At 33.0% G+C, this 25,537-nt stretch overlaps 1 protein-coding gene across 4 annotated transcripts in view; it reads left to right on the forward strand.

Annotated features, from left to right (window-relative positions):
- The window catches only part of retm (real-time), a 28,451-nt gene that overhangs the window by 1,920 nt on the left and 994 nt on the right, over positions 1-25,537 (forward strand). Inside the window, exons 2-9 of one of the 4 annotated variants that reach the window (XM_088267981.1) lie at positions 9,615-9,765; positions 11,053-11,202; positions 17,601-17,732; positions 17,831-17,960; positions 18,333-19,163; positions 22,038-22,159; positions 22,446-22,692; positions 22,774-25,507. In XM_088267981.1, coding sequence (XP_088124107.1) covers positions 9,703-9,765; positions 11,053-11,202; positions 17,601-17,732; positions 17,831-17,960; positions 18,333-19,163; positions 22,038-22,159; positions 22,446-22,692; positions 22,774-23,120 — 2,022 coding nt within the window. In that variant the 5' untranslated portion in view covers positions 9,615-9,702 and the 3' untranslated portion in view covers positions 23,121-25,507. Of the gene's footprint in view, positions 1-9,610; positions 9,766-11,052; positions 11,203-17,600; positions 17,733-17,830; positions 17,961-18,332; positions 19,164-22,037; positions 22,160-22,445; positions 25,508-25,537 lie in introns of those variants that run through there. The other 3 variants (XM_088267966.1, XM_088267991.1, XM_088267973.1) reach the window with 3 other exon arrangements.

The raw sequence follows: 25,537 nt of genomic DNA on the forward strand, positions 1-25,537 counted from the left end.
TTCCTTCTACAAATAAAAATTATTGCGAAATACACAATAAAACACCTTTTTTAATTTTAAATAAAACATGTAACTTAAATTTTTTTTTTCTTACTTAAAAAAATTAAAGAGATCCTTGAGCGTCATGAGATTGCGCCAATTTCGTTTTATTTGGTTAAAGTTTATCTCCTCTTCGGGTTATTTGTAATCAATTTCGCGTTTTTTTTTTAATATATGCATTACTGCACTAAAACCTTTCTCTTCTAAATATGAAGATAGAAAGGCTATTATAGGTAATTTCAATTCTTCCCACAGAATTAGGTATTGATGACGAAAACGTACCCAAAAATCAATATAAACACATTGATTACATATTATTTTGGTTTATTTATTGACTTGGCGTTTAATTTGTAGAACTCCATTTTAATTTATGTATTAATTTTAAATCAAACACAGATTTTTTGAGTCTACTAAGTTGTATTTTATTAATAAAAAACACATAAAAAATTATACTGTGACAATTGTTTCGCCTTGTTAGGGCATTATCAAACGAATGACCATTCGTTATCCATGAATTATCATTCGTTTGATAATGCCCTAACAAGGCGAAACAATTGTCACAGTATAATTTTTATGTGTTTTTTATTAATAAAATACAACTTAGTAGACTCAAAAAATCTGTGTTTGATTTAAAATTAATACATAAAATATTATTTTTGCTTCACAGTCATTTTGCAGATCAATAAATTACTCTTTTAAATTTGGACTAACACTTTCTACGTCTGATAAAAATGGATTGATTAACCAAGCTGATATCAAAAGTTCCTGTTAGTCTTTGAACCGTATTATCATATAGATTTATATTATCCACTGACACTTCGTGATGGAATTGCATTTTTAATTTATTATTAGATTAAAACCAATATTTTTAGCTTTTCCACTTTTTTATTTGACCAGCGACCGGGTTTCGTCGTTACCGACATCATCAGACTGGATCTGATGATGTCGGTAACGACGAAACCCGGTCGCTGGTCAAATAAAAAAGTGGAAAAGCTAAAAATATTGGTTTTAATCTAATAATGTATTATCATATCTTCGATAAGGGCATTAATGTGGCTATGATACTATATGTCTTTTTTAATGGGCCCTTGTTTTATATGAAGAACTTGATAATATTGAGTATTATGCCAAAGTTAAAGTTAAATTTTGCGTATGAAAGTGTAGTTTTTCTTTATTGACACAACGTTCCCTTGAACCTCCCGCTCCCTTCTGCAGCACCCCCCAAATGCGAAAATTTTAAAAACGCCTAGCCAGACTTCCAAAACGTCCAGAAAGGGGCGCTGGCACCCCCGATAAGAAACATAACTTCAGGAAGTGGTGGACACTCCTTCTGTCCTTTTAAAATATTGTGTTTTCTGGAATTTTATATATTGTATATTATAGTAAGTCAAAAAAATTACCATTACCATTTACCGTTGTACGGCTGAGTTGAGTAACCATTATTAAACTGAACTTTTGAACTCAACTAAACGCCTAAACTCTTTTTATAAATGTCGCGTTTTAGCCGTGACCTTTCTATTTTTGTTTACACTGAAATAAATAAATTTAGATAGTGAAATATCTTCTTTGTAATATTAATATTATAATTTTGAAAATATGTAATACAACAAATTTCAATATCAATACCATTTAACCTGAAAAATTAATGACAAATATTTCGGCGGGTGGATTCGACATTCAGCCGCGGCGAAGTCACGCCCAGCCGGGAGCTTAGTACTAGTAGCCGTTTACGTCACTTCCGGCCGCTGGCGAATATCACTTCCAGCCATAAAAAATCGAGGTAGTTGGCGGTCTTTATATAAATAGTTAGTCTGTGGCAGGGGGGGTCGACTCGTAAACGTCAGATTGTTCAAAAAACGACCAGAAATGACGAGACACGCTAATACACTAACAAAAACACCGAAACGGGAACGAAAAATACGAGATACCAACAAGTTGTTTGAGAAACCAATACGAGATACCAACAAGTTGTTTTTAGAGAATTGTATCTGTAATATACTTGTTTGTAAATTGTTATATATTTTTTGTTTAAAAGGGCAGAAGGAACATTTAATAAATTGTGTGTTTTTCTGGAATTTTTGTCTGAAATATAGTCATTTGAAAATTCTCTTTTTTGTTTTTATTTAAAAGCATTGTATCGATTGCGATGTATCACACAAGTTTGAGTGTGTAATATTTAGTGAATATATAAAAAAATATGTATAAATGTATATATGTTTTATATATATATATATATATATATATATATATATATATATATATATATATATATATATATATATATATATATATATATATATATATATATATATATATATATATATATATAAATATATATTATTTTACATTAAAAAAAGCTAATAAGTCTGATTATTTGAACAGAAGCCTCAATAAGAAAGACCGTAGAATAAAAAAAAAGAAAAATATTTTAGCAATTCGGCGAGTGACGAATAAGTAAAAAGGGTTCGAATGTAATTTATCATTCAGCGGCTGAGTTTAGAAACTACTAATTGCCTGAACTCTTTTCATAAATGTCGCGTTTTAGCCGTGACCTCTATATTTTTGTTTACAATGAAATAAATAAATGTTGGTTATAAAATTCCTTTTTTTAATATTGATATTATAATTATGTTAATATGTAATAAAACAAATTTTAATATAAATATCATTTGGCCTGAAAAATTAATGGTAAAAATTTCGCCGGGTGGATCCGGCCGCGCCCAGCCGGGAGCTAAGTACCTTCAGCCGGGAGCATCGATTACGGTTTTATTATGTTGCTTGCAATATTTTTTTATATTTTTACTGTTGCCATGATATTGTTAGGAAATCGATTTCGCTTTGAGATTTGCTCTATTCCTCTACATACATCTGCTTTGATTAATTTTTATTTTCTATTTTTATATGTTTTATACGTCTATTTTTATTTTCAATGCCTTAAACATCTTTATTAATCTTTTTCGGTCTGCCGGAATTCATTAGGATTTTTTAAAGATAAAATTATTGATCCGTGTCTGCATATGCTTTTATAAATTTTTAACACTACACTACACTTTTCTCTATGTATGTATTTACGTACCCACTACCTACTTACCTGTAAGTATTTATGCGATGGATTTCCTTCTACAAATAAAAATTATTGCGAAATACACAATAAAACACCTTTTTTAATTTTAAATAAAACATGTAACTTAAATTTTTTTTTTCTTACTTAAAAAAATTAAAGAGATCCTTGAGCGTCATGAGATTGCGCCAATTTCGTTTTATTTGGTTAAAGTTTATCTCCTCTTCGGGTTATTTGTAATCAATTTCGCGTTTTTTTTTTAATATATGCATTACTGCACTAAAACCTTTCTCTTCTAAATATGAAGATAGAAAGGCTATTATAGGTAATTTCAATTCTTCCCACAGAATTAGGTATTGATGACGAAAACGTACCCAAAAATCAATATAAACACATTGATTACATATTATTTTGGTTTATTTATTGACTTGGCGTTTAATTTGTAGAACTCCATTTTAATTTATGTATTAATTTTAAATCAAACACAGATTTTTTGAGTCTACTAAGTTGTATTTTATTAATAAAAAACACATAAAAAATTATACTGTGACAATTGTTTCGCCTTGTTAGGGCATTATCAAACGAATGACCATTCGTTATCCATGAATTATCATTCGTTTGATAATGCCCTAACAAGGCGAAACAATTGTCACAGTATAATTTTTATGTGTTTTTTATTAATAAAATACAACTTAGTAGACTCAAAAAATCTGTGTTTGATTTAAAATTAATACATAAAATATTATTTTTGCTTCACAGTCATTTTGCAGATCAATAAATTACTCTTTTAAATTTGGACTAACACTTTCTACGTCTGATAAAAATGGATTGATTAACCAAGCTGATATCAAAAGTTCCTGTTAGTCTTTGAACCGTATTATCATATAGATTTATATTATCCACTGACACTTCGTGATGGAATTGCATTTTTAATTTATTATTAGATTAAAACCAATATTTTTAGCTTTTCCACTTTTTTATTTGACCAGCGACCGGGTTTCGTCGTTACCGACATCATCAGACTGGATCTGATGATGTCGGTAACGACGAAACCCGGTCGCTGGTCAAATAAAAAAGTGGAAAAGCTAAAAATATTGGTTTTAATCTAATAATGTATTATCATATCTTCGATAAGGGCATTAATGTGGCTATGATACTATATGTCTTTTTTAATGGGCCCTTGTTTTATATGAAGAACTTGATAATATTGAGTATTATGCCAAAGTTAAAGTTAAATTTTGCGTATGAAAGTGTAGTTTTTCTTTATTGACACAACGTTCCCTTGAACCTCCCGCTCCCTTCTGCAGCACCCCCCAAATGCGAAAATTTTAAAAACGCCTAGCCAGACTTCCAAAACGTCCAGAAAGGGGCGCTGGCACCCCCGATAAGAAACATAACTTCAGGAAGTGGTGGACACTCCTTCTGTCCTTTTAAAATATTGTGTTTTCTGGAATTTTATATATTGTATATTATAGTAAGTCAAAAAAATTACCATTACCATTTACCGTTGTACGGCTGAGTTGAGTAACCATTATTAAACTGAACTTTTGAACTCAACTAAACGCCTAAACTCTTTTTATAAATGTCGCGTTTTAGCCGTGACCTTTCTATTTTTGTTTACACTGAAATAAATAAATTTAGATAGTGAAATATCTTCTTTGTAATATTAATATTATAATTTTGAAAATATGTAATACAACAAATTTCAATATCAATACCATTTAACCTGAAAAATTAATGACAAATATTTCGGCGGGTGGATTCGACATTCAGCCGCGGCGAAGTCACGCCCAGCCGGGAGCTTAGTACTAGTAGCCGTTTACGTCACTTCCGGCCGCTGGCGAATATCACTTCCAGCCATAAAAAATCGAGGTAGTTGGCGGTCTTTATATAAATAGTTAGTCTGTGGCAGGGGGGGTCGACTCGTAAACGTCAGATTGTTCAAAAAACGACCAGAAATGACGAGACACGCTAATACACTAACAAAAACACCGAAACGGGAACGAAAAATACGAGATACCAACAAGTTGTTTGAGAAACCAATACGAGATACCAACAAGTTGTTTTTAGAGAATTGTATCTGTAATATACTTGTTTGTAAATTGTTATATATTTTTTGTTTAAAAGGGCAGAAGGAACATTTAATAAATTGTGTGTTTTTCTGGAATTTTTGTCTGAAATATAGTCATTTGAAAATTCTCTTTTTTGTTTTTATTTAAAAGCATTGTATCGATTGCGATGTATCACACAAGTTTGAGTGTGTAATATTTAGTGAATATATAAAAAAATATGTATAAATGTATATATGTTTTTATAAAATATTTATTAATATATACATATATATATATAAAAAAAATAAATATATATATATATATATATATATATATATATATATATATATATATATATATATATATATATATATATATATATATATATATATATATATATATATATATATATATATATTTACATATATATATATATAGATATATATATATATATATATAAATGTATATATATATAAATATATATATATATATATATATATATATATATATATATATATATATATATATATATATATATATATATATATATATATATATTTATATATATATATAATATATATATATAAATATATGTATATATATATATATGTATATATATATATATGTATATATATATATATGTATATATATATATATATATATATATATATATATATATATATATATATATATATATATATATATATATATATTATATATTTATATATATATATATATATATATATATATATATATATATATATATATATATATATATATATATATATATATATATATATATATATATATATATATATATATATATATATATATATATATATATATATATATATATATATATATATAAATATATATTATTTTACATTAAAAAAAGCTAATAAGTCTGATTATTTGAACAGAAGCCTCAATAAGAAAGACCGTAGAATAAAAAAAAAGAAAAATATTTTAGCAATTCGGCGAGTGACGAATAAGTAAAAAGGGTTCGAATGTAATTTATCATTCAGCGGCTGAGTTTAGAAACTACTAATTGCCTGAACTCTTTTCATAAATGTCGCGTTTTAGCCGTGACCTCTATATTTTTGTTTACAATGAAATAAATAAATGTTGGTTATAAAATTCCTTTTTTTAATATTGATATTATAATTATGTTAATATGTAATAAAACAAATTTTAATATAAATATCATTTGGCCTGAAAAATTAATGGTAAAAATTTCGCCGGGTGGATCCGGCCGCGCCCAGCCGGGAGCTAAGTACCTTCAGCCGGGAGCATCGATTACGGTTTTATTATGTTGCTTGCAATATTTTTTTATATTTTTACTGTTGCCATGATATTGTTAGGAAATCGATTTCGCTTTGAGATTTGCTCTATTCCTCTACATACATCTGCTTTGATTAATTTTTATTTTCTATTTTTATATGTTTTATACGTCTATTTTTATTTTCAATGCCTTAAACATCTTTATTAATCTTTTTCGGTCTGCCGGAATTCATTAGGATTTTTTAAAGATAAAATTATTGATCCGTGTCTGCATATGCTTTTATAAATTTTTAACACTACACTACACTTTTCTCTATGTATGTATTTACGTACCCACTACCTACTTACCTGTAAGTATTTATGCGATGGATTTCCTTCTACAAATAAAAATTATTGCGAAATACACAATAAAACACCTTTTTTAATTTTAAATAAAACATGTAACTTAAATTTTTTTTTTCTTACTTAAAAAAATTAAAGAGATCCTTGAGCGTCATGAGATTGCGCCAATTTCGTTTTATTTGGTTAAAGTTTATCTCCTCTTCGGGTTATTTGTAATCAATTTCGCGTTTTTTTTTTAATATATGCATTACTGCACTAAAACCTTTCTCTTCTAAATATGAAGATAGAAAGGCTATTATAGGTAATTTCAATTCTTCCCACAGAATTAGGTATTGATGACGAAAACGTACCCAAAAATCAATATAAACACATTGATTACATATTATTTTGGTTTATTTATTGACTTGGCGTTTAATTTGTAGAACTCCATTTTAATTTATGTATTAATTTTAAATCAAACACAGATTTTTTGAGTCTACTAAGTTGTATTTTATTAATAAAAAACACATAAAAAATTATACTGTGACAATTGTTTCGCCTTGTTAGGGCATTATCAAACGAATGACCATTCGTTATCCATGAATTATCATTCGTTTGATAATGCCCTAACAAGGCGAAACAATTGTCACAGTATAATTTTTATGTGTTTTTTATTAATAAAATACAACTTAGTAGACTCAAAAAATCTGTGTTTGATTTAAAATTAATACATAAAATATTATTTTTGCTTCACAGTCATTTTGCAGATCAATAAATTACTCTTTTAAATTTGGACTAACACTTTCTACGTCTGATAAAAATGGATTGATTAACCAAGCTGATATCAAAAGTTCCTGTTAGTCTTTGAACCGTATTATCATATAGATTTATATTATCCACTGACACTTCGTGATGGAATTGCATTTTTAATTTATTATTAGATTAAAACCAATATTTTTAGCTTTTCCACTTTTTTATTTGACCAGCGACCGGGTTTCGTCGTTACCGACATCATCAGACTGGATCTGATGATGTCGGTAACGACGAAACCCGGTCGCTGGTCAAATAAAAAAGTGGAAAAGCTAAAAATATTGGTTTTAATCTAATAATGTATTATCATATCTTCGATAAGGGCATTAATGTGGCTATGATACTATATGTCTTTTTTAATGGGCCCTTGTTTTATATGAAGAACTTGATAATATTGAGTATTATGCCAAAGTTAAAGTTAAATTTTGCGTATGAAAGTGTAGTTTTTCTTTATTGACACAACGTTCCCTTGAACCTCCCGCTCCCTTCTGCAGCACCCCCCAAATGCGAAAATTTTAAAAACGCCTAGCCAGACTTCCAAAACGTCCAGAAAGGGGCGCTGGCACCCCCGATAAGAAACATAACTTCAGGAAGTGGTGGACACTCCTTCTGTCCTTTTAAAATATTGTGTTTTCTGGAATTTTATATATTGTATATTATAGTAAGTCAAAAAAATTACCATTACCATTTACCGTTGTACGGCTGAGTTGAGTAACCATTATTAAACTGAACTTTTGAACTCAACTAAACGCCTAAACTCTTTTTATAAATGTCGCGTTTTAGCCGTGACCTTTCTATTTTTGTTTACACTGAAATAAATAAATTTAGATAGTGAAATATCTTCTTTGTAATATTAATATTATAATTTTGAAAATATGTAATACAACAAATTTCAATATCAATACCATTTAACCTGAAAAATTAATGACAAATATTTCGGCGGGTGGATTCGACATTCAGCCGCGGCGAAGTCACGCCCAGCCGGGAGCTTAGTACTAGTAGCCGTTTACGTCACTTCCGGCCGCTGGCGAATATCACTTCCAGCCATAAAAAATCGAGGTAGTTGGCGGTCTTTATATAAATAGTTAGTCTGTGGTCTGTGGTGAAAGCCAGGGGGGGTCGACTCGTAAACGTCAGATTGTTCAAAAAACGACCAGAAAATGACGAGACACACTAATACACTAACAAAAACACCAAAACGGGAACAAAAAATACGAGATACCAACAAGTTGTTCAAATATTTCAAATAAATATGGACAGACTATGGTTATAGACAATTATCGATAGAAAAATAGAAATCCGTCTATGAAGAACTTCATAATATTGAGTATTATGCCAAAGTTAAAGTTAAATTTTGCGTATGAAAGTGTAGTTTTTTTTACTTAACACAACGCTCCCTTGAACTTCTGCAGCACCCCCCAAATGCAAAAAATTTAAAAACGCCTAGCCAGACTTCCAAAACGCCCACAAAGGGGCGCTGGCACCCCCGTTAAGAAACATAACTTCAGAAAGTGGTGGGCACTCCTTCCGCCCTTTTAAAATATTGTATTTTCTAGAATTTTAAATATAATATAGTAATTTGAAAATTCTATCGTTTTTGTTTTTGTTGAAAAGCCTTATATTTATACATAGTTTGAGATAATAATTTCAAAACCACCATTACCATTACCATTTACCATTGTAAGGCTGAGTTGAGTAACCATTATTAATCGCCTGAACTCTTTTTATAAATGTCGCGTTTTAGCCGTGACCTTTCTATTTTTGTTTACACTGAAATAAATAAATTTAGATAGTGAAATATCTTCTTTGTAATATTAATATTATAATTTTGAAAATATGTTTTACAACAAATTTCAATATAAATACCATTTAACCTGAAAAATGAATGATAAATATTTCGGCGGGTGGATTTGACATTCAGCCGCGGCGAAGTCACGCCCAGCCGGGACCTTAGTACTTCTAGCCGTTTACGTCACTTCCGGCCGCTGGCGAATATCACTTCCAGCCATAAAAAATCGAGGTAGTTGGCGGTCTTTATATAAAATAGTTAGTCTGTGGTGAAAGCCACTCTCGTGTGTTGTGTCGAGGTGTTGTCGCTTTCGGGATTTTATTTATTTACCAGTTATACATTTATGAATCATGGTGCAGGACTACCAGTCGCCTATGAGGGTGTACAAATACCCGTTCGAGCACATTATGGTGGTAAATGGGCTTTAAATATATCATTATACACTTTATCTACTATTGTAATTGTCTTCATTATTACCACTTCCTATGAATGAAAGGTGTGATATCGAAATACTATAACGGATGGAACTTTTCTGAAGACGGTTTTATTTATTACAGAATGATAACCAATACTGTTTCTTTTGCGTGAGATAATAATACAATGTAAATATAAAATAATTTTAAAAACCTAAACAAGTTAATTTAAGTAATGGTTCTGAATTCAGAATCGCAATATCATTAGTAAATTGCATAATTTATATTTGACACTACTTTCTATCCATACTCAATTTGGTTATGTTATTCCAAAGAAAGCGACAATTCAACGTTCAAATTAATATAAATAGTATGTGTATATATCACAATATTTCTTTAATCCATCTGAATACGGTTGTTTAAAATAACATAATATTATTTTTATATATTCAGGTTTATTATTTTTTTCTCCTAATCTTTTCTGCCATGGGACATTAATTTTTTTTTATTATATTATCTATTTATCTTTTTTTTACTCTCCATAAGTTAAATTTACTGCAGCGAATACTAACTATATTTTGTTTATGTTTAATGTTTTGTAAGGACACTAATCCCTGAGGATATACAATAAATTTTGTTTTTTTCAAATCAAGATAATACCTGTAGTTAATTATATAAACTAAAGCTCTAATTCTGCTGTCCATAACCGGTATAACTAATATGTGGTAAAAAAGGGATAAAAATAGGTACTATTTAAATATGAACTGCTCCACGCAACTGCCACTTGTCCAATACAAACAATGTTGTGTATTCACTGTGCATTTACCTTTGGAGCAGCTCAAGTGGATCGCTCGAGGCGGAGCGCCAATCTTGTACTTGAGCGGACTAGTCCACGTTGGCTTCCCACCTTCTCTTCTAGTGTTCGCACTCTCTTCTAGTACCTACTGATGAACTATGGATTCTAAATTACCAAATGTAATTTGTTTAACAAGTTTCTTAATTTTTATTTCGAATTTCCATTTCATTATTTTTAAACATGCCCGTCTCTTTACCGGGACATTTACTAGAATATCGAACAGGATCTACATAGGTTTAAGTGGTCATTCGCAAGGGACAGGATAATATATGTTGGTAATAATTTACCAACTTACACGTTCTTGTTCCTTTTGAATAAGTGTTCCGATAATGTGACAGACATGTCTAGAAATATATAGATTAATATTGGAGTGTAAGTTATAACGGGCTCCGAAGCAGGCGAACACTGAGTGAGTTTGTGGTATTACTTAGGCTTATGAGCGGCGCTTCCCGCGCTGCCCGCAGATCCCGGTGGTGCTGGAGTGCGTGGTGACGGAGGACCGCTGGGCCGCCGACTGGTCGCAGCGCCACACCACGCGGCGCTGCCAGCTGCACGTGGAGGCGCCCTATCTCCTCAAGAAGGCGAGTGCCACTCTCTCTTACTTCCCTTGCAGAGCGGCCAAACATCTCTTTCTGACCAACTCGCATACCAGAGATGGCTTACTATTTTCTTTCCGTGTGTGATTATATTTCGCTAAAACGCATCAACTTCCTATATAAGCGTGCTTTTTATTTATTGTACAGACTATAATTTGTAAATTCAAAGGATTAAATGGAGACATTTCATCCTTGACAACATTATTAAGTTGCATTTTTTAATATAAAAAAGTGTATATTTGCCTAACTTCCAAAAATCTAATGTTATGGATGTCATAACAAACATCAGCAATATGCTAAACTTTATGCAATTGTATAAAGACTGGTCTTAAGACTTGTATATGTCGGAGGAAAAATATAAACTTGTTGACTCTATTAATAAGTGCATTGAGAGAATAGGAGAATGGATGGCTGAAAACAGATTGACGTTAAACCCGTCCAAAACGGAACATCTCTGGATAGCCACACCTAAACGACAGAATTTGATTGATAACACGACACCACTCGATCCAAAGAGTACCACTACACCTGCCGTCAAACTGCTCGGCGTGTTCTTAGATTCTGATCTCTCCCTTGAGACTCAAATAAGCAAAACATTTATCAGCTAAGGCAAATTAAAAGCATTCGCAAGAATCTGCCAGTTGATGCTGCCCGTCAATTAATAAATGCGTTTGTAATATCGAGAGTAGATTATTGTAACGGTATATACACGGGTCTACCAAACAATAAAATGACTCGACTGCAATCAGTGTTAAACGCAGCAGCGAGACTAATTTTTGGAATTTCTAAATTCAGTCACATCACCCCACTACTTCACAAACTCCACTGGTTACGCTTTCCCGAAAGGGTTGAGTATAAACTCTGCCTACTCATGTATAAATCAATACACAATATGGCTCCAGAGTATCTTAAGGAGCTGTGTATTCCAGATGAATTGGTTGATAGACGTCTCTCGCTTCGATCGGCTACAACATCTGCAATGGGCTAAGTGATCTTACCGGCTCGCAACCAACGCACTAAATTTGGCGAGCGTGCCTTTGCTGTTGCAGGACCGATGGCGTGGAATTCTCTTCCACCAATGGTTAGAAATAGTGAGAGTGAGATGATCTTTAGGAAAAGACTAAAAACACATTTGTTTGCTAAATCATTTCTACCATTTATTATTATTATTATTATTAATTCTTGCTGACATTTATATAATAAAATACCTAGGTACCTACCTATACATTTTATTAAGTACTTACAAATAGTACCTACATAAAACAGTTCTACCACCAGATGTCACATGCGTCGCACAGAATAAAACAAAAGACATCCGATAGAAAAAATATAATATTCTGAACTGTCAGAATCAGACAGATTCGACGCATGCGACATCTGGTGGTAGAACTGTTTTATGTAGGTACTATTTGTAAGTACTTAATAAAATGTATAGGTAGGTACCTAGGTATTTTATTACATATATATATATATATATATATATATATATATATATATATATATATATATATATATATATATATATATATATATATATATATATATATATATATATATATATATATATATATATATATATATATATATATATATATATATATATATATTATATAAATAAATGAAATTTTAAAAAACTAGTCTTTTTTCTAAGAGTTGTGATGTTAGTTGTGGGGTCTTTGTGAAAGTCACATATGTAATACATTTGGTTCTCACATTTATTTTTTATGTAAATGAAATTATGCAACATGTTAACAAACATTATACACAATAAGTTTATTTATTAATTCATTGTATAACCTAACACCCTTCTCCTGTTGTAGTAGTTGATTTGTTGAACAGTTGGTTCATGTGTTGTGATTCGCACAAAACCTGTTCTTAAAGTGATCATGTCCCACAAGGCTACAGTAACTAATGTACATTATAGATTCGCCTTCACCCTTGACACTCTTGATAAAATTAATAGAAGAAATGGTTTCTAACTGGTCTAAATAAATTTAGATAAAGTGTATGTACTGAATAGCTACATTTGATAACAGCTTTATATTTGATTCGCACAATATTAGAGTCCAAACTGCAGACAGTTGGTCGTTTTCCATATTAAACTTTTAAGTAATATATCCAAAATTAAACAAGGTTATTGGATTGACTTCTAATTTTATTTACATATAAATATATATAAAGAAAATATATGACGCATTTCGTCTTATTAAGACATTATTGAACCCCTTAATAATGTCTTAATGAGACGAAACAAATCACATATTTTCATTGTATATATGTAAATAAAAGTGGAATTCAATCCAATAATCTTGTTTAATTTTGGAACCCAAAAAAATTACAGTTGATGTTAGGAAAAGACAAATGCATAAGATTCTTTATTACTGCATTGTTTCAATAACTATAATGACTTTATTTATAAATACATTTATACAAATATTTTAAAGTCTAAACTTTAACCTAACCTCTCCTCTTGAATTTACAAAATAGAATCACGATACTATTTTAAGAAACACCAAATTTAATATTTCGTATGTGCCATATGAATTGTTGGACGATAGATATGTATGTATTTAATTTATTTATTGATCCGGCATTAACTTTGTGGAAGACATGATTATTTTATTAAAATTAAACACTTGAATATACCACTTTAATGAGTTTTATTTATAGATACGACTAGTTTCGAAAACTTACAGAAGTTTTCATCTTCTGGTACAAATTAAAACCATTTAATTTTAATTTGTACCAGAAGATGAAAACCTCTGTAAGTTTTCGAAATTAGTCGTATATATAAATAAAACTCATTAAAGTGGTATATTCAAGTGTTTAATTTTAATAAAATATGTATTTAAGTGCTATATCTAAATTGTTAGGCGATAAATCAATTTGTGCTGTTACAGATTATTTTATTTGAACTTTTATAATTTCAATGTTTCTTTTAACTGGAAATAATTGATTTTTAAAATTAAATATTTCCATCAATTGAAAATCTAAATTGTAATACTATAAAAGATAATGTTAACACTGTTAAATTTAAAAAATACGCTACATTAAATAATAATTTACGACCCATACTCCTTCAGGCTTGAAACATTTGGATCTCACTAAGAATGTACATCAATAATTGGCCAAAATGTTACTATATGTAAAAATAACCAATTCAAGTTTCGGTCCCTCGGTTATTGTTATGGACTCTCGAGTCAGAGGGTCTCGGTTCGACCTCCACTCTGCCACAACTTGAATTCTATTTTCAAACATTGGCCAATTAGTAAAAATATTTGTCTTTATTATAAGTACACAAATCCATATTATTCAAGCGCCTTGTTCCACGGATAAATAAATAATGTAAATAAATACGCCTCCCGAAGCGATTAGTTCCATTGGCATAGTCAGCACCTTTAGCAAATGGAGAGTTTCAATATTGAAATGGCTTCTGGGTATCCACCCGAGGAACAGCCGAGGGCGAGCGTCCCACTTATCGCACCGCCTAACCTTGAGTCGGCTCCCTCCGATGGAAATTCAAAGCTATTAATAATGCATGGCTCCAATTAGTGAGAGTATTGATTGAATACGTGTGAACTTGCATATGGGTGGGAATTATTGATAACTAAACTACCTCTGACACCATTTTATTTCTAGATGTAAATATGTGTCTCAACAATACTGAATATAATATATATATATATATATATGTAATAAAATAACTAGGTACCTACCTATACATTTTATTAAGTACTTACAAAAAGTACCTACATATTATAAAACAGTTCTACCACAGATGTCGCATGCGTCGCACAGAATTAAACAAAAGAGATCCGATAGGAAAAAATAACTGTCAGAATCAGATAGATAGATAGATAGATAGATATAAAAATTATTATAAAGATAAATTAAGAATAAACTTTAATTACAAAGCAACACATTGTTTATTTTATTATTATACACCCACTTTACATATTATTTACACGCAATTTACAAAAGAAAAATATTACCACGTTATAAAACGACAATTTTGTTAATTGGAAATGGATTATGAAACATTAGATGTATTAAAACAATTACTACAATATGTTCGGAGTGAGAGAGAAAAATTAGAAGATGATCAAAGAAAACGATTAGAAGATAAACAAAGAAGACGTGGAAATCTAAGAACTAGTGATAAAATTAAAGATAAAAGTCCATGTAAGATTTGTGAAAATTTAAATAAAGGAACTCGATATCACTCTGAAGCAACGTGCTGGTTTAAAACAAAGGAGGATGATAAGATTAATAATAAAAATGAAGATTTACAAATCACACAGAAACAGTGCTTGAAGAATGAAAATAAAAATAATGTGGAAAAAATTTCTACAAAATATAAAATAAAATATACTCCAGAAAAGAAGAATTTCGAAGCAGATTGTATGAGCAGGAATCCAGTATTAGAATCGAAGGAAAATGCAAATGAACAATTAAAAGTTGTAAATTTGGTTAAATTAGAAGATATTTTAAAAGATCAGAATAAAAATGAAGACATACAAATAACACAGAAACAGTGCTTGAAAAATGAAAATAAAAATAAAGTAGAAAAAGCTTCTACGAAAGATAAAATAAAATATACTCCAGGAAAGAAGAATTTAGAAGTAGATTGTCTAAGCAGGAATCCAGTATTAAAATCGAATGAAAATGCAGATGAACAATTAAAAGTTGTAAATTTGGTTAAATTAGAAGATATTTCAAAAGATCAGAATAAAAATGAAGACATACAAATAACACAGAAACAGTGCTTGAAAAATGAAAATAAAAATAAAGTAGAAAAAACTTCTACGAAAGATGAAATAAAATATACTCCAGGAAAGAAGAATTTAGAAGTAGATTGTCTAAGCCGGAATCCAGTTTTAGAATCGAATAAAAATGCAGATGAACAATTAAAAGTTGTACATTTGGTTATATTAGAAGATACTTTAAGAGATCTGAATAAAAATGAAGGAATTCAAAAGAAAAAAACAAATGGATTGAGAAAAACTGTGTCTACTTTAAAAGGGTCAAGAAAAAAAAAAAATACAAAAAAAAAAGAAAAAAAAAAGAACGAAAAAAAAAGGAAAAAAAAGGAAGAAAGAAAAAAAACAAGAAAGAAAAAAAGAAGGAAAAAAGAAAGAAAGAAAAAAAAAAAAAAAAACTTTATCATATCACTAAACTTATACAAGAAGATGATCCGGAGGACGAGTGAAAATTTTACTATGAATTTTCATCCCCAAGGGGGGAGATGTAATAAAATAACTAGGTACCTACCTATACATTTTATTAAGTACTTACAAAAAGTACCTACATATTATAAAACAGTTCTACCACAGATGTCGCATGCGTCGCACAGAATTAAACAAAAGAGATCCGATAGGAAAAAATAACTGTCAGAATCAGATAGATAGATAGATAGATAGATATAAAAATTATTATAAAGATAAATTAAGAATAAACTTTAATTACAAAGCAACACATTGTTTATTTTATTATTATACACCCACTTTACATATTATTTACACGCAATTTACAAAAGAAAAATATTACCACGTTATATATATATATATATATATATATATATATATATATATATAAATATATATATATATATATATATATATATATATATATATATATATATATCTAATACATTTTTTAGAAATATTATTATTTCCTGATCTTCTTCGTAATCATTTTTTATTTTCTTTTTGGAGTTGGCCTTTTCTACTTTTTATGCCCATGTGATGTTCTCAATATGAACATTCTTTTATATTCTAAAATAATAATAAAATTTCTAATTGTATTTTATTTTTAGTATGTTTTATTTGTGTTTTCATCAGAGTTCACTTAAAAAATACATGCCCGGATGTTTTTATTGAAAACCTATCTTTGGCCTTAGGACCATTATCACATAAATATTTTATCTATATTATTAGTCTATCTATGTTAACCAAAGACATTTTTCATTTTGTTTTGTAATTAAATTAGATGTATTCCTATAATATTTATATATATATATATTTTAAATGCATTGTTTTCAACGGTACATTTATTTCTGTCTAAACCTGTTTTTTATTTCAGCTTCTAAGGTCATTATACATTTTTATCAACTACTTTTTCCTCAAAATACAATATTCATGTTGGAACATTAGTTCTGGAATCTATTTTTATATAATGAAATGTAAAATCTAACTAAAAAATGACCAAAAAATTGACTCTTTTTTTTAATGGGTATATTTTTAAATAGCAAGCTTAAGTTAGGAGTTGATTATTTGAACTGATAACTGATTACTTTGTTTTATTTAGATATTTTGGGATTTGATTAAGGTTTGCTGTTCAAACAAAAATCCGGTAATAATGTATATTTTCGTACCAAATTGCAGATGATCGGAGTAGACAGTGTGTACTTCATTCAGAAAAATCACTTGGACAGGAAGAACAAAAGCCTCTGCATAGAAGCCACCAACGAGAGCTTCAATACTCGAGTTGAAGTGATTGAGAAATGCCGATACTTTGTAAGTGCAATGCGCCGCCTTCTGCCCTATCTGCTACTTGCCCCGTCCCCATGCCGTCATCGTGGTAAATATCTCTAATTATTTTTTTCCGCCCCCAGGTGCACCCGGAGAATCCAGACTGGACTTGTTTCGAACAATCTGTGACTCTGGATGTGAAGAATTTTTATGGCTTTGAAAATGCCATAGAGAAAATTGCCATGAAGCAATATTCTGCTAATATATCCAAAGGTACGGTAAATATTAAGATAAATAATTTAAAGACATTGGATTTACTGGGGTCGATTTAACTAAGATATTCTAAAGTTTCAAAGACGTAAGTCCAAAATGCACAAATCATCATTGTATTATTTTGAAGAAAAAGCCATTTGTTTTGTTTTAAATAAGTGTCCTCTGCATTTTATGTTTTGATTTGTTTAAAAGAGGCAAACTACTGTCCTTGTAAAATAATCTGAGATACGCAAACTCATTAGTCTCTGGACACTTTCATAATGCATTTTAATGTTTTTTTTTTTCATCTATACTTTTATGTAGGTACCGTAAACGAAAAACGAAGTATTAGTAATTGATTTTATAATTTTTTCTGATTACACGCACGCGCAGGTAAGGAGATCATCGAGTTCTTCATAGCGGAGATCCGGTCAGAGGGGATCACCGAAGTGCCCGAGTGGAGGGCTAGTACGGAGGAGGACAACCTGAAGGTGCGCGAGCTCATCTGCGCCGGACAGCAGCACGCCGTGACAGTGTACAGCGCCGGGGAGGCGGCGGGGCGGGGCTCCGGCGACGGGGAGCTGGACGCCGAGTACGTGCGGCGCTACCTCGGCGAGCTCAGCCCCCTGCAGCAGTGCCGGCTGCTGCAGCTGCGCTCCTGGGCCGTGGAGCTGCACAAGGGCAAGCCGCCGAGCGACAGCACGCTGCTGCGCTTCCTGCGCGCGCGCGACTTCAGCGTGGAGCGCGCGCGCGAAATGCTGGCGCAGGCGCTGCTGTGGCGCAAGCGGCACCGCGTGGGGCGTACGCTGGCCGAGTACCGGGCGCCGCAGGTTCTGCGCGAGTACTTCCCGGGCGCGTGGCACCACGCCGACCGAGACGGCCGCCCGCTCTACGTGCTACGCCTCGGCCAGATGGACGTCAAGGGGCTGCTCAAGTCCGTAGGGGAAGAAGGGCTGCTCAAGCTGACGCTGCATGTGTGCGAGGAGGGCTTGGCGCGCATGGAGGAGGAGACGCGGCGGCGCGGAGCGCCAGTGAGCTCCTGGTGCCTGCTCGTGGACCTGGAGGGGCTCACCATGCGCCACCTGTGGCGGCCCGGCATCCGCGCGCTGCTGCGCATCATCACCATCGTGGAGGCCAACTATCCGGAGACCATGGGCCGCGTGCTCATCATCCGCGCCCCGCGCGTCTTCCCCGTCCTCTGGACCATCGTCTCTACCTTCATCGGTGCGTATACACGTAGCACGCTATGTCCCGTATCGGTTCCACCGCCGAGATAAAGGATATTCATGATGCGAGTCCACCTTTTAAAGGGTACCGCTCTGAAGAGTATACAACGCCTTCAACTTTTTGGTGTATTTGGGACTGATGTACTCCAAATTATGTATCTACTAAGTTACACTGTAAATTATCTACTCTTTCCCTAAATTTAAATGCAATTGAGCATTTTAAGTAACTCATTTATGTAATTGTTGGGAATAATAGGAATATTGTAATAATTTCACTGAGCAAATTTTAGGTAAAATATAGTTGTTTAAGTTCCTCGCAAACTGCCCATCACACCATTTGCAATTTTTTTACTATGTAAAATGTATGTCCATTTTCAAATATCTCATCATCCCACATTTGACATTTCCTTAGTATATAATTTATATGTATTTGAAGCACTAACTTTGTGATTTTCCAGTTTATAATTAAAATCTAACTTTTTTTAAAAATCTAAACAAAATTACTAAGACATATTTACTAAGGAAATATTATGAAAATAAAAGTTACATTTTAATTATATTTCCTTAGTAAATATGTTTTACCATTCTGTATTCATTAGTTTAATGCCTTATACACAAATTTGTATTCTTCCAACTATTCATTTCTTAAATGCTTACTAAGTTAGATATTGTATTTCATCACTTTTTATTTTATAATTATAATCAATCAACCAAATATTTAAAGCGTTAGCAGTGTGACTTTCTATTTTATAACTTACACTCAGAGGCAGTCCGTGACTGAAATGTCACTTCAAAAATGGGTCTGCTTCAAATTTTTAATAAATCCTCGTGAGAAATTAAAAAAAAATTCAACTAAAATATTCTCATCATAGGCATGTATAATTGCATCCAATTTATTATTTCGGATTGTTTTAGAAACTTCTTCAAAAACAGTTTTCTGACGAAGTTTCTTTCCAGACAAATCAATTTAAGCAACGAAATCTATCAAACACACTTAATCTTCTGCTTCGTTTTATCCTCTTACAACTAAATGGACGTTTACCATAATATCTTCATTTCTATTCATTTTTAAATAGCCGTGATTGTATGTACACTGTAATTAACTTGTACATGGATATGAGTGGCCGTGAGTACAGTCTGTATGAGGTAGTAGCGGAAAATATTCCCTTTTTTATTTTTACAATTTCAAATCGTCAAGTATTTCAAAATATTGTTTATGATAAAGTCTGATCGCGAGTTCTACGTCCTTATATATTCTTCAAACCCTTATCCGCACCCCGATGGTGCATAGGGCACTGCATCATATAAACACAGTGTTATCTCGATCGTTAACACATGAAGGGAAGGTGATCAGCTCTCCGCCTCAGGTACCAGTCCAGGGTAATTATGAATAAATATTAGAGTGAAAAAATCATTTATATTTATTTGACCCCTCCCTGGGACCTTTAGAACGGTAGCCGAGCGTGCTGACCACTATACTACGGAGGCAAAGATGTTAATTATTGTCTGCTAGCGACACTAATAAATGTGGTATTGCCACAAGGAGAAAGCGAGACAACTTTACTCCACTTTTATTTGATCCGATTTCCTGTCTCTTGCTTATCGGATGGCCGGCGCCAGCCTGTCAGTGGTGCATGGTAGTGCGGCCATGCGCTGGGTAGGACGTGGAATCTCAATCGTTGGAGTTTCATGTAAATTATCATTTGCGTAAATGTTTTCAAAATGTTTATATTGCTATCTTTGTTATCTGAATATACTAATATTCACTGGCTTTTTTTGATTTTTTAAAAACATTTTCCAGACTATCCTCTCTTCTCCATAGCCATCGTATTCCATATCTTTTAAAAAATTTATCCAGAATTGTCATTTTATTTGAGTTAACTCCGCCATTTACTCCTAACCTATACCTAAAAGTGGGGATTGACCGGAGCATTTCGTCGTAATGTGAAATTGCGGCGAGCATCCGACTTCGGATGGAGTACTCGGAACGAGCGGCGAGGAGCTCGGCTCGCTGTACTGACTGTACGAATGCTCGCATCGTAACGTGTTACATTATAATTCTAGCGTTATAGTCGCACAATATTATTGTTTTCTCCTATTGGGGTATCTTGTCTATTAGTGTTGTAGATCCTCATAGAATTTTTCCGTGTATTCTTGGGCTTTGTTTATGTCTAGTGCATTAACACTTGTAATATGTACCATGTAGTTTATGAGTCCAATATATATTCGATAGAGCAGTCTATCGTTTTTATAGTCTGTGTCCTCTATGCGGTCCTTATAATTTCCTAATTAATTTATATCCTTTTTTATTTGTCGAAAAATGTGAGAATATATTTTTTAGTAGTATGCCAAGTAAGTTAAATGTTGCGGTACATGAATATGTATAATTAATTATTAATTCCTAGTACAGTGGAACCTCTTATATATGACACAAAAAAAATGGTCCCGTGAAATTTCTCATAAGTAGTAGAGCAACAATGCTGAAAGTATAGGAAACTGTTCGAAAAATCGTACGCTAAGAAGCATCACTCTAATAAGGAAGAAGCATTATCACAGAATACATTTTTATAATGCTCTGTCACATTTTCCCCAAATTTTAACATAGGCAAAAACAAATGTCTCTAGATCAGGTGACCTTTCTAGTAAAAAATAATAGTTAAATTTATAAATAATAAAGTTATTTTGTTTTTTTTTTTATTGTTTTTTGGGAAATCAAAATTGCATATCATTATGTTACATAATAATAATAATAATATTTCAGTCCAATATAATCCCAGATATATTAGACTGAAATATGATGAAATAATTTAAATGTCTCAAAGTCTGAATGAATATAGAGTATTGGGAGTAATGTTGGCCAACATCATTGCAGATGAGAACACACGCAGCAAGTTCCTGTTCTATGGCGGGAAGGATTATCTGCAGAGTCCGGGTGGCTTGGTAGACTACATTCCTCGGGAGTTTGTTCCCGACTTTCTGGGTGGCCCGTGTCAGGTACGTAACGCCTTTCGCTCTCCTCGGCCCTCGGAGACAGCGCATGGCCCGACTCGTGACTAATGGGTTCCATAATGCTTATAGGCTCATGTTGTAGAGCCGTGGAGTCCCGTGCCACACCACTATTACCTTCTCCCGGACTGCGAATACCACGTAAGGAAGCGCACTCACCGCCTGTCCCGTCACTCACATGTGTCTGTCTAATGTCCGTACTAGCGTTGTCTCTAGCACTCCGGCGCGGCACCCGCACCCGCACGGCTCTCTCAATCCTCTCGTCTGTGTGCAGTGCGCCTCCCAGGACGGCGGCTTGGTGCCCAAGAGTCTGTACCTGAGCGGCGCCGAGGCGGAGCGCGGCGAGGACAGCATCTACCGCTGCGTGAGCCTCGCGCGCGGCCAGGCGCACGAGCTCCTGGTGCAGAACGACGACCCCTGCAGCGTGCTCACCTGGGACTTCGACGTCATGCGCCAGGACGTGTCATTCTGCGTGCTGAAGCTGAGCGTGCCGGCGCCGGGCGCGGACGCCGCCGACAAGGGTGAGTGTGCGGCGGGCGCGGTGAGTGGCGCGCCCTCGGGCCGCGGAGAGCGCTCCTGTAGCGTGCGCCTTCTGTCGGCAGGGCCGGGCGCGGCGGCCGCGGAGCACCACCGCACGGTGCTGGAGCGGAGCTGGCGTGAGGGCGAGCAGTACCGGCGCGCCGAGCCCGTCGTGGCGTGCCGCGCCGGCGAGAGCATCCAGGGCTCGCATGTCATGACGGAGCGCGGCGCCTACGTGCTGCAGTGGCGCCACGCGCCCGCCGCCCACCACGACCTCATGGACTCGCTCACGCACCCGCGCGCGCAGCTCATGTACTTCTACGAGGTGCTCACCTCGGAAGACTACCGCGGCTCCATGAGCAGCCTGCAATCGGGCGCCAGCGCATTCTCGGCGCTATCGGGGCCCGCCTCTTCGTGCCCGTCGCGGTGATACGGGCCCCCTACCCTGTCCCCTCAGCCCGAGTCACCCTGACACCCCCCTCGCCCCTACTCCTACCTAGAAAATATCTATTTTGTTTTTAATATAGCCAATATAAATTTTGTTGAAGCGATTATTATCTAATTGTGGAATCTTTTAGTCTGTGAAACTGAATTCACAATTCAGAGATCTGGAAACATGGAATTTGTTTTTTAAATAATTTATTAGATTTTTGTTATTATTTGTTACGAGCTTACGCTCATTACATACATTTTTAGTAATTATTCAAGGAAAAGTTGTAATGTTGTTCATTTAGTTATAGCATAGATATTAATTTGTGATCATAGTATGATTTACTTTGAGGAAAGTCTCCTGGAAGCGTACGGACGCTTCTTTCTATACACGAGCTGTTCACATTCTGTATGGAGGTGGAAGTGAGGTAGCAGTTACTAGAGTGACTGAACTGTTGCCACTTAATTTAGGAAGTTGGTGTGATATTTCAAGTACAGAGAGACGCATTTCCATATTAATTTACTCCTCACTCGGTATTCTGAGTTTTGGTAGTTGAATATGCACTATATGTGTTATGTTAATTTATCCTTTTGGATCTGATTTTAAATCACAAGCATTTATTTTCAAATATATTTACACTTAAGGATATTGTTTGCGATATAAAAGTATATATTTTATATTAACTTAGTAAAAACTGCCTGTCGGTTTGTAGTTAGGTCAATTATAGCTATTATTATTATTATCTATCGCTTATCCAATTGCAATGTTGCGTCAACATTTCAAAGCAATCGGTGAACAACTTGAAGAGATTTGAGTTTTTTAAGAAACTAACATTTTTATTCGTATTCATCTCCAGTGGTTAGCTCATTTGGCGCATATTTCATATTCCAGTGTATTACTGGAATATGAAGCGCAAGATTGATCGATGGATCACCTTGCCTTTATAGATTTAACAATCAACTTAACTTTAACCCTTTAAGTGCCAGGAGATATTAGTAAGGCTGTTCCTGGTAGGCCGTAACATTTTGAGAAAAGTTAAGGCTAACGTAATTATGTTTTTTGCATATACAGAACACTTACCAAATTTGAACACTGTAGTGTTAAATATGTACATTTGTGTTCCATATTTCATCATATTTCAAATGGTTAAAAATAGCACTTGACATAGGGAAAAACAAGCACATATGAGCGCTAATTTTATTTGGCCGGCCTGGCCAGCACGCCATTGGAGAGTATTACTTTTCTCGCTTAACATTCAAAAGGCACATTTTCTAATACTTTTATTGAATATTAATGTAGTAAGGACAAGCGGTGATAATTTATTGTAAATATAACAATAAATTACATGATATTTTCCTACCAAATATTGCTGTAAAAACCTGTTTTAGCAGACACGAACCAAATATATACTTGTAAGTTCTACTTGCCAATATTAAATAAAAATCTGAAATCTTTATTACAAAGTTATGTAGGTTTGGAAATATGTATTAATCGTTAAACAGAGTCTTCAAAACTACACGTCTATCTAGTGCAACACAGCTTTCAACTTTTCTTTAATACAGTAAGAAATATAATTCCTTATTCTATTTTGTCAAGTGTAATATTGAATATATTATTGTAAAAGACTGGTGTTTGCCAAATTTGTACAATTTGAATTGTGATTAAGCGTGTTTAATACGGAATTGAAATAATATCCAATGTGATGTAGAATATATTATTGTCTTTAAAGTTTAGACTTTAGGTACGATCTGCGCTCGTTAGTCGCGGACAACTTAACTTAGCTATGAACTACACATACGTATGGCCATCCCGAGATCTGACGCTGTCTTTCTTGTCACAAAAACTGTTTATTTAGTGTAGTTTATTACGTACGTGTTTTATAGTATTGCATAATCATTTTTTTTTCACTTATTGGTCTGCATGGCCGAAGCAAGGTGACGTTCTAGCTGTAAATTTAGAGTTTTCTTTAAACAAACACTTACGATGAAATGACGAAATGTTGATTCTTACATGAATTATTGCAACACAAATAATAGGTAACATTTTGCAATCCATTTTGTAATACCCACTGCGCAAATAATGTGAGAATGTGTGTTATTTGTCTTTATGAATTGTCATTAGATAGAACTGCTGTAATATTGGAATGACAAATGTTAATAAATTAATTAATTCTAGTGTATTAAAATAAAAATGGTCCATAGAGTAAATTTTATCTTGTTATCCAATAAATTAGGACTAACAAATTAGTACTTTAAACCGTCGCCATTCGGTTTAGATAAATGTGAAATGAATATTTGTACATAGATATTATATTATTATCTAATTCAATAGGCATGCTGCGAGTCTGGCTTGTAAATTACACGAGATGAAATATAATAATGCAACTCCGGATGTGTTTTATTGAATATTTATACATT

The sequence above is a fragment of the Brachycentrus maculatus genome, unplaced genomic scaffold, assembly GCF_059751285.1.
Source record: "Brachycentrus maculatus isolate JH-2025_06_01 unplaced genomic scaffold, ASM5975128v1 h1tg000021l, whole genome shotgun sequence".
NCBI lineage: Eukaryota > Metazoa > Arthropoda > Insecta > Trichoptera > Brachycentridae > Brachycentrus > Brachycentrus maculatus.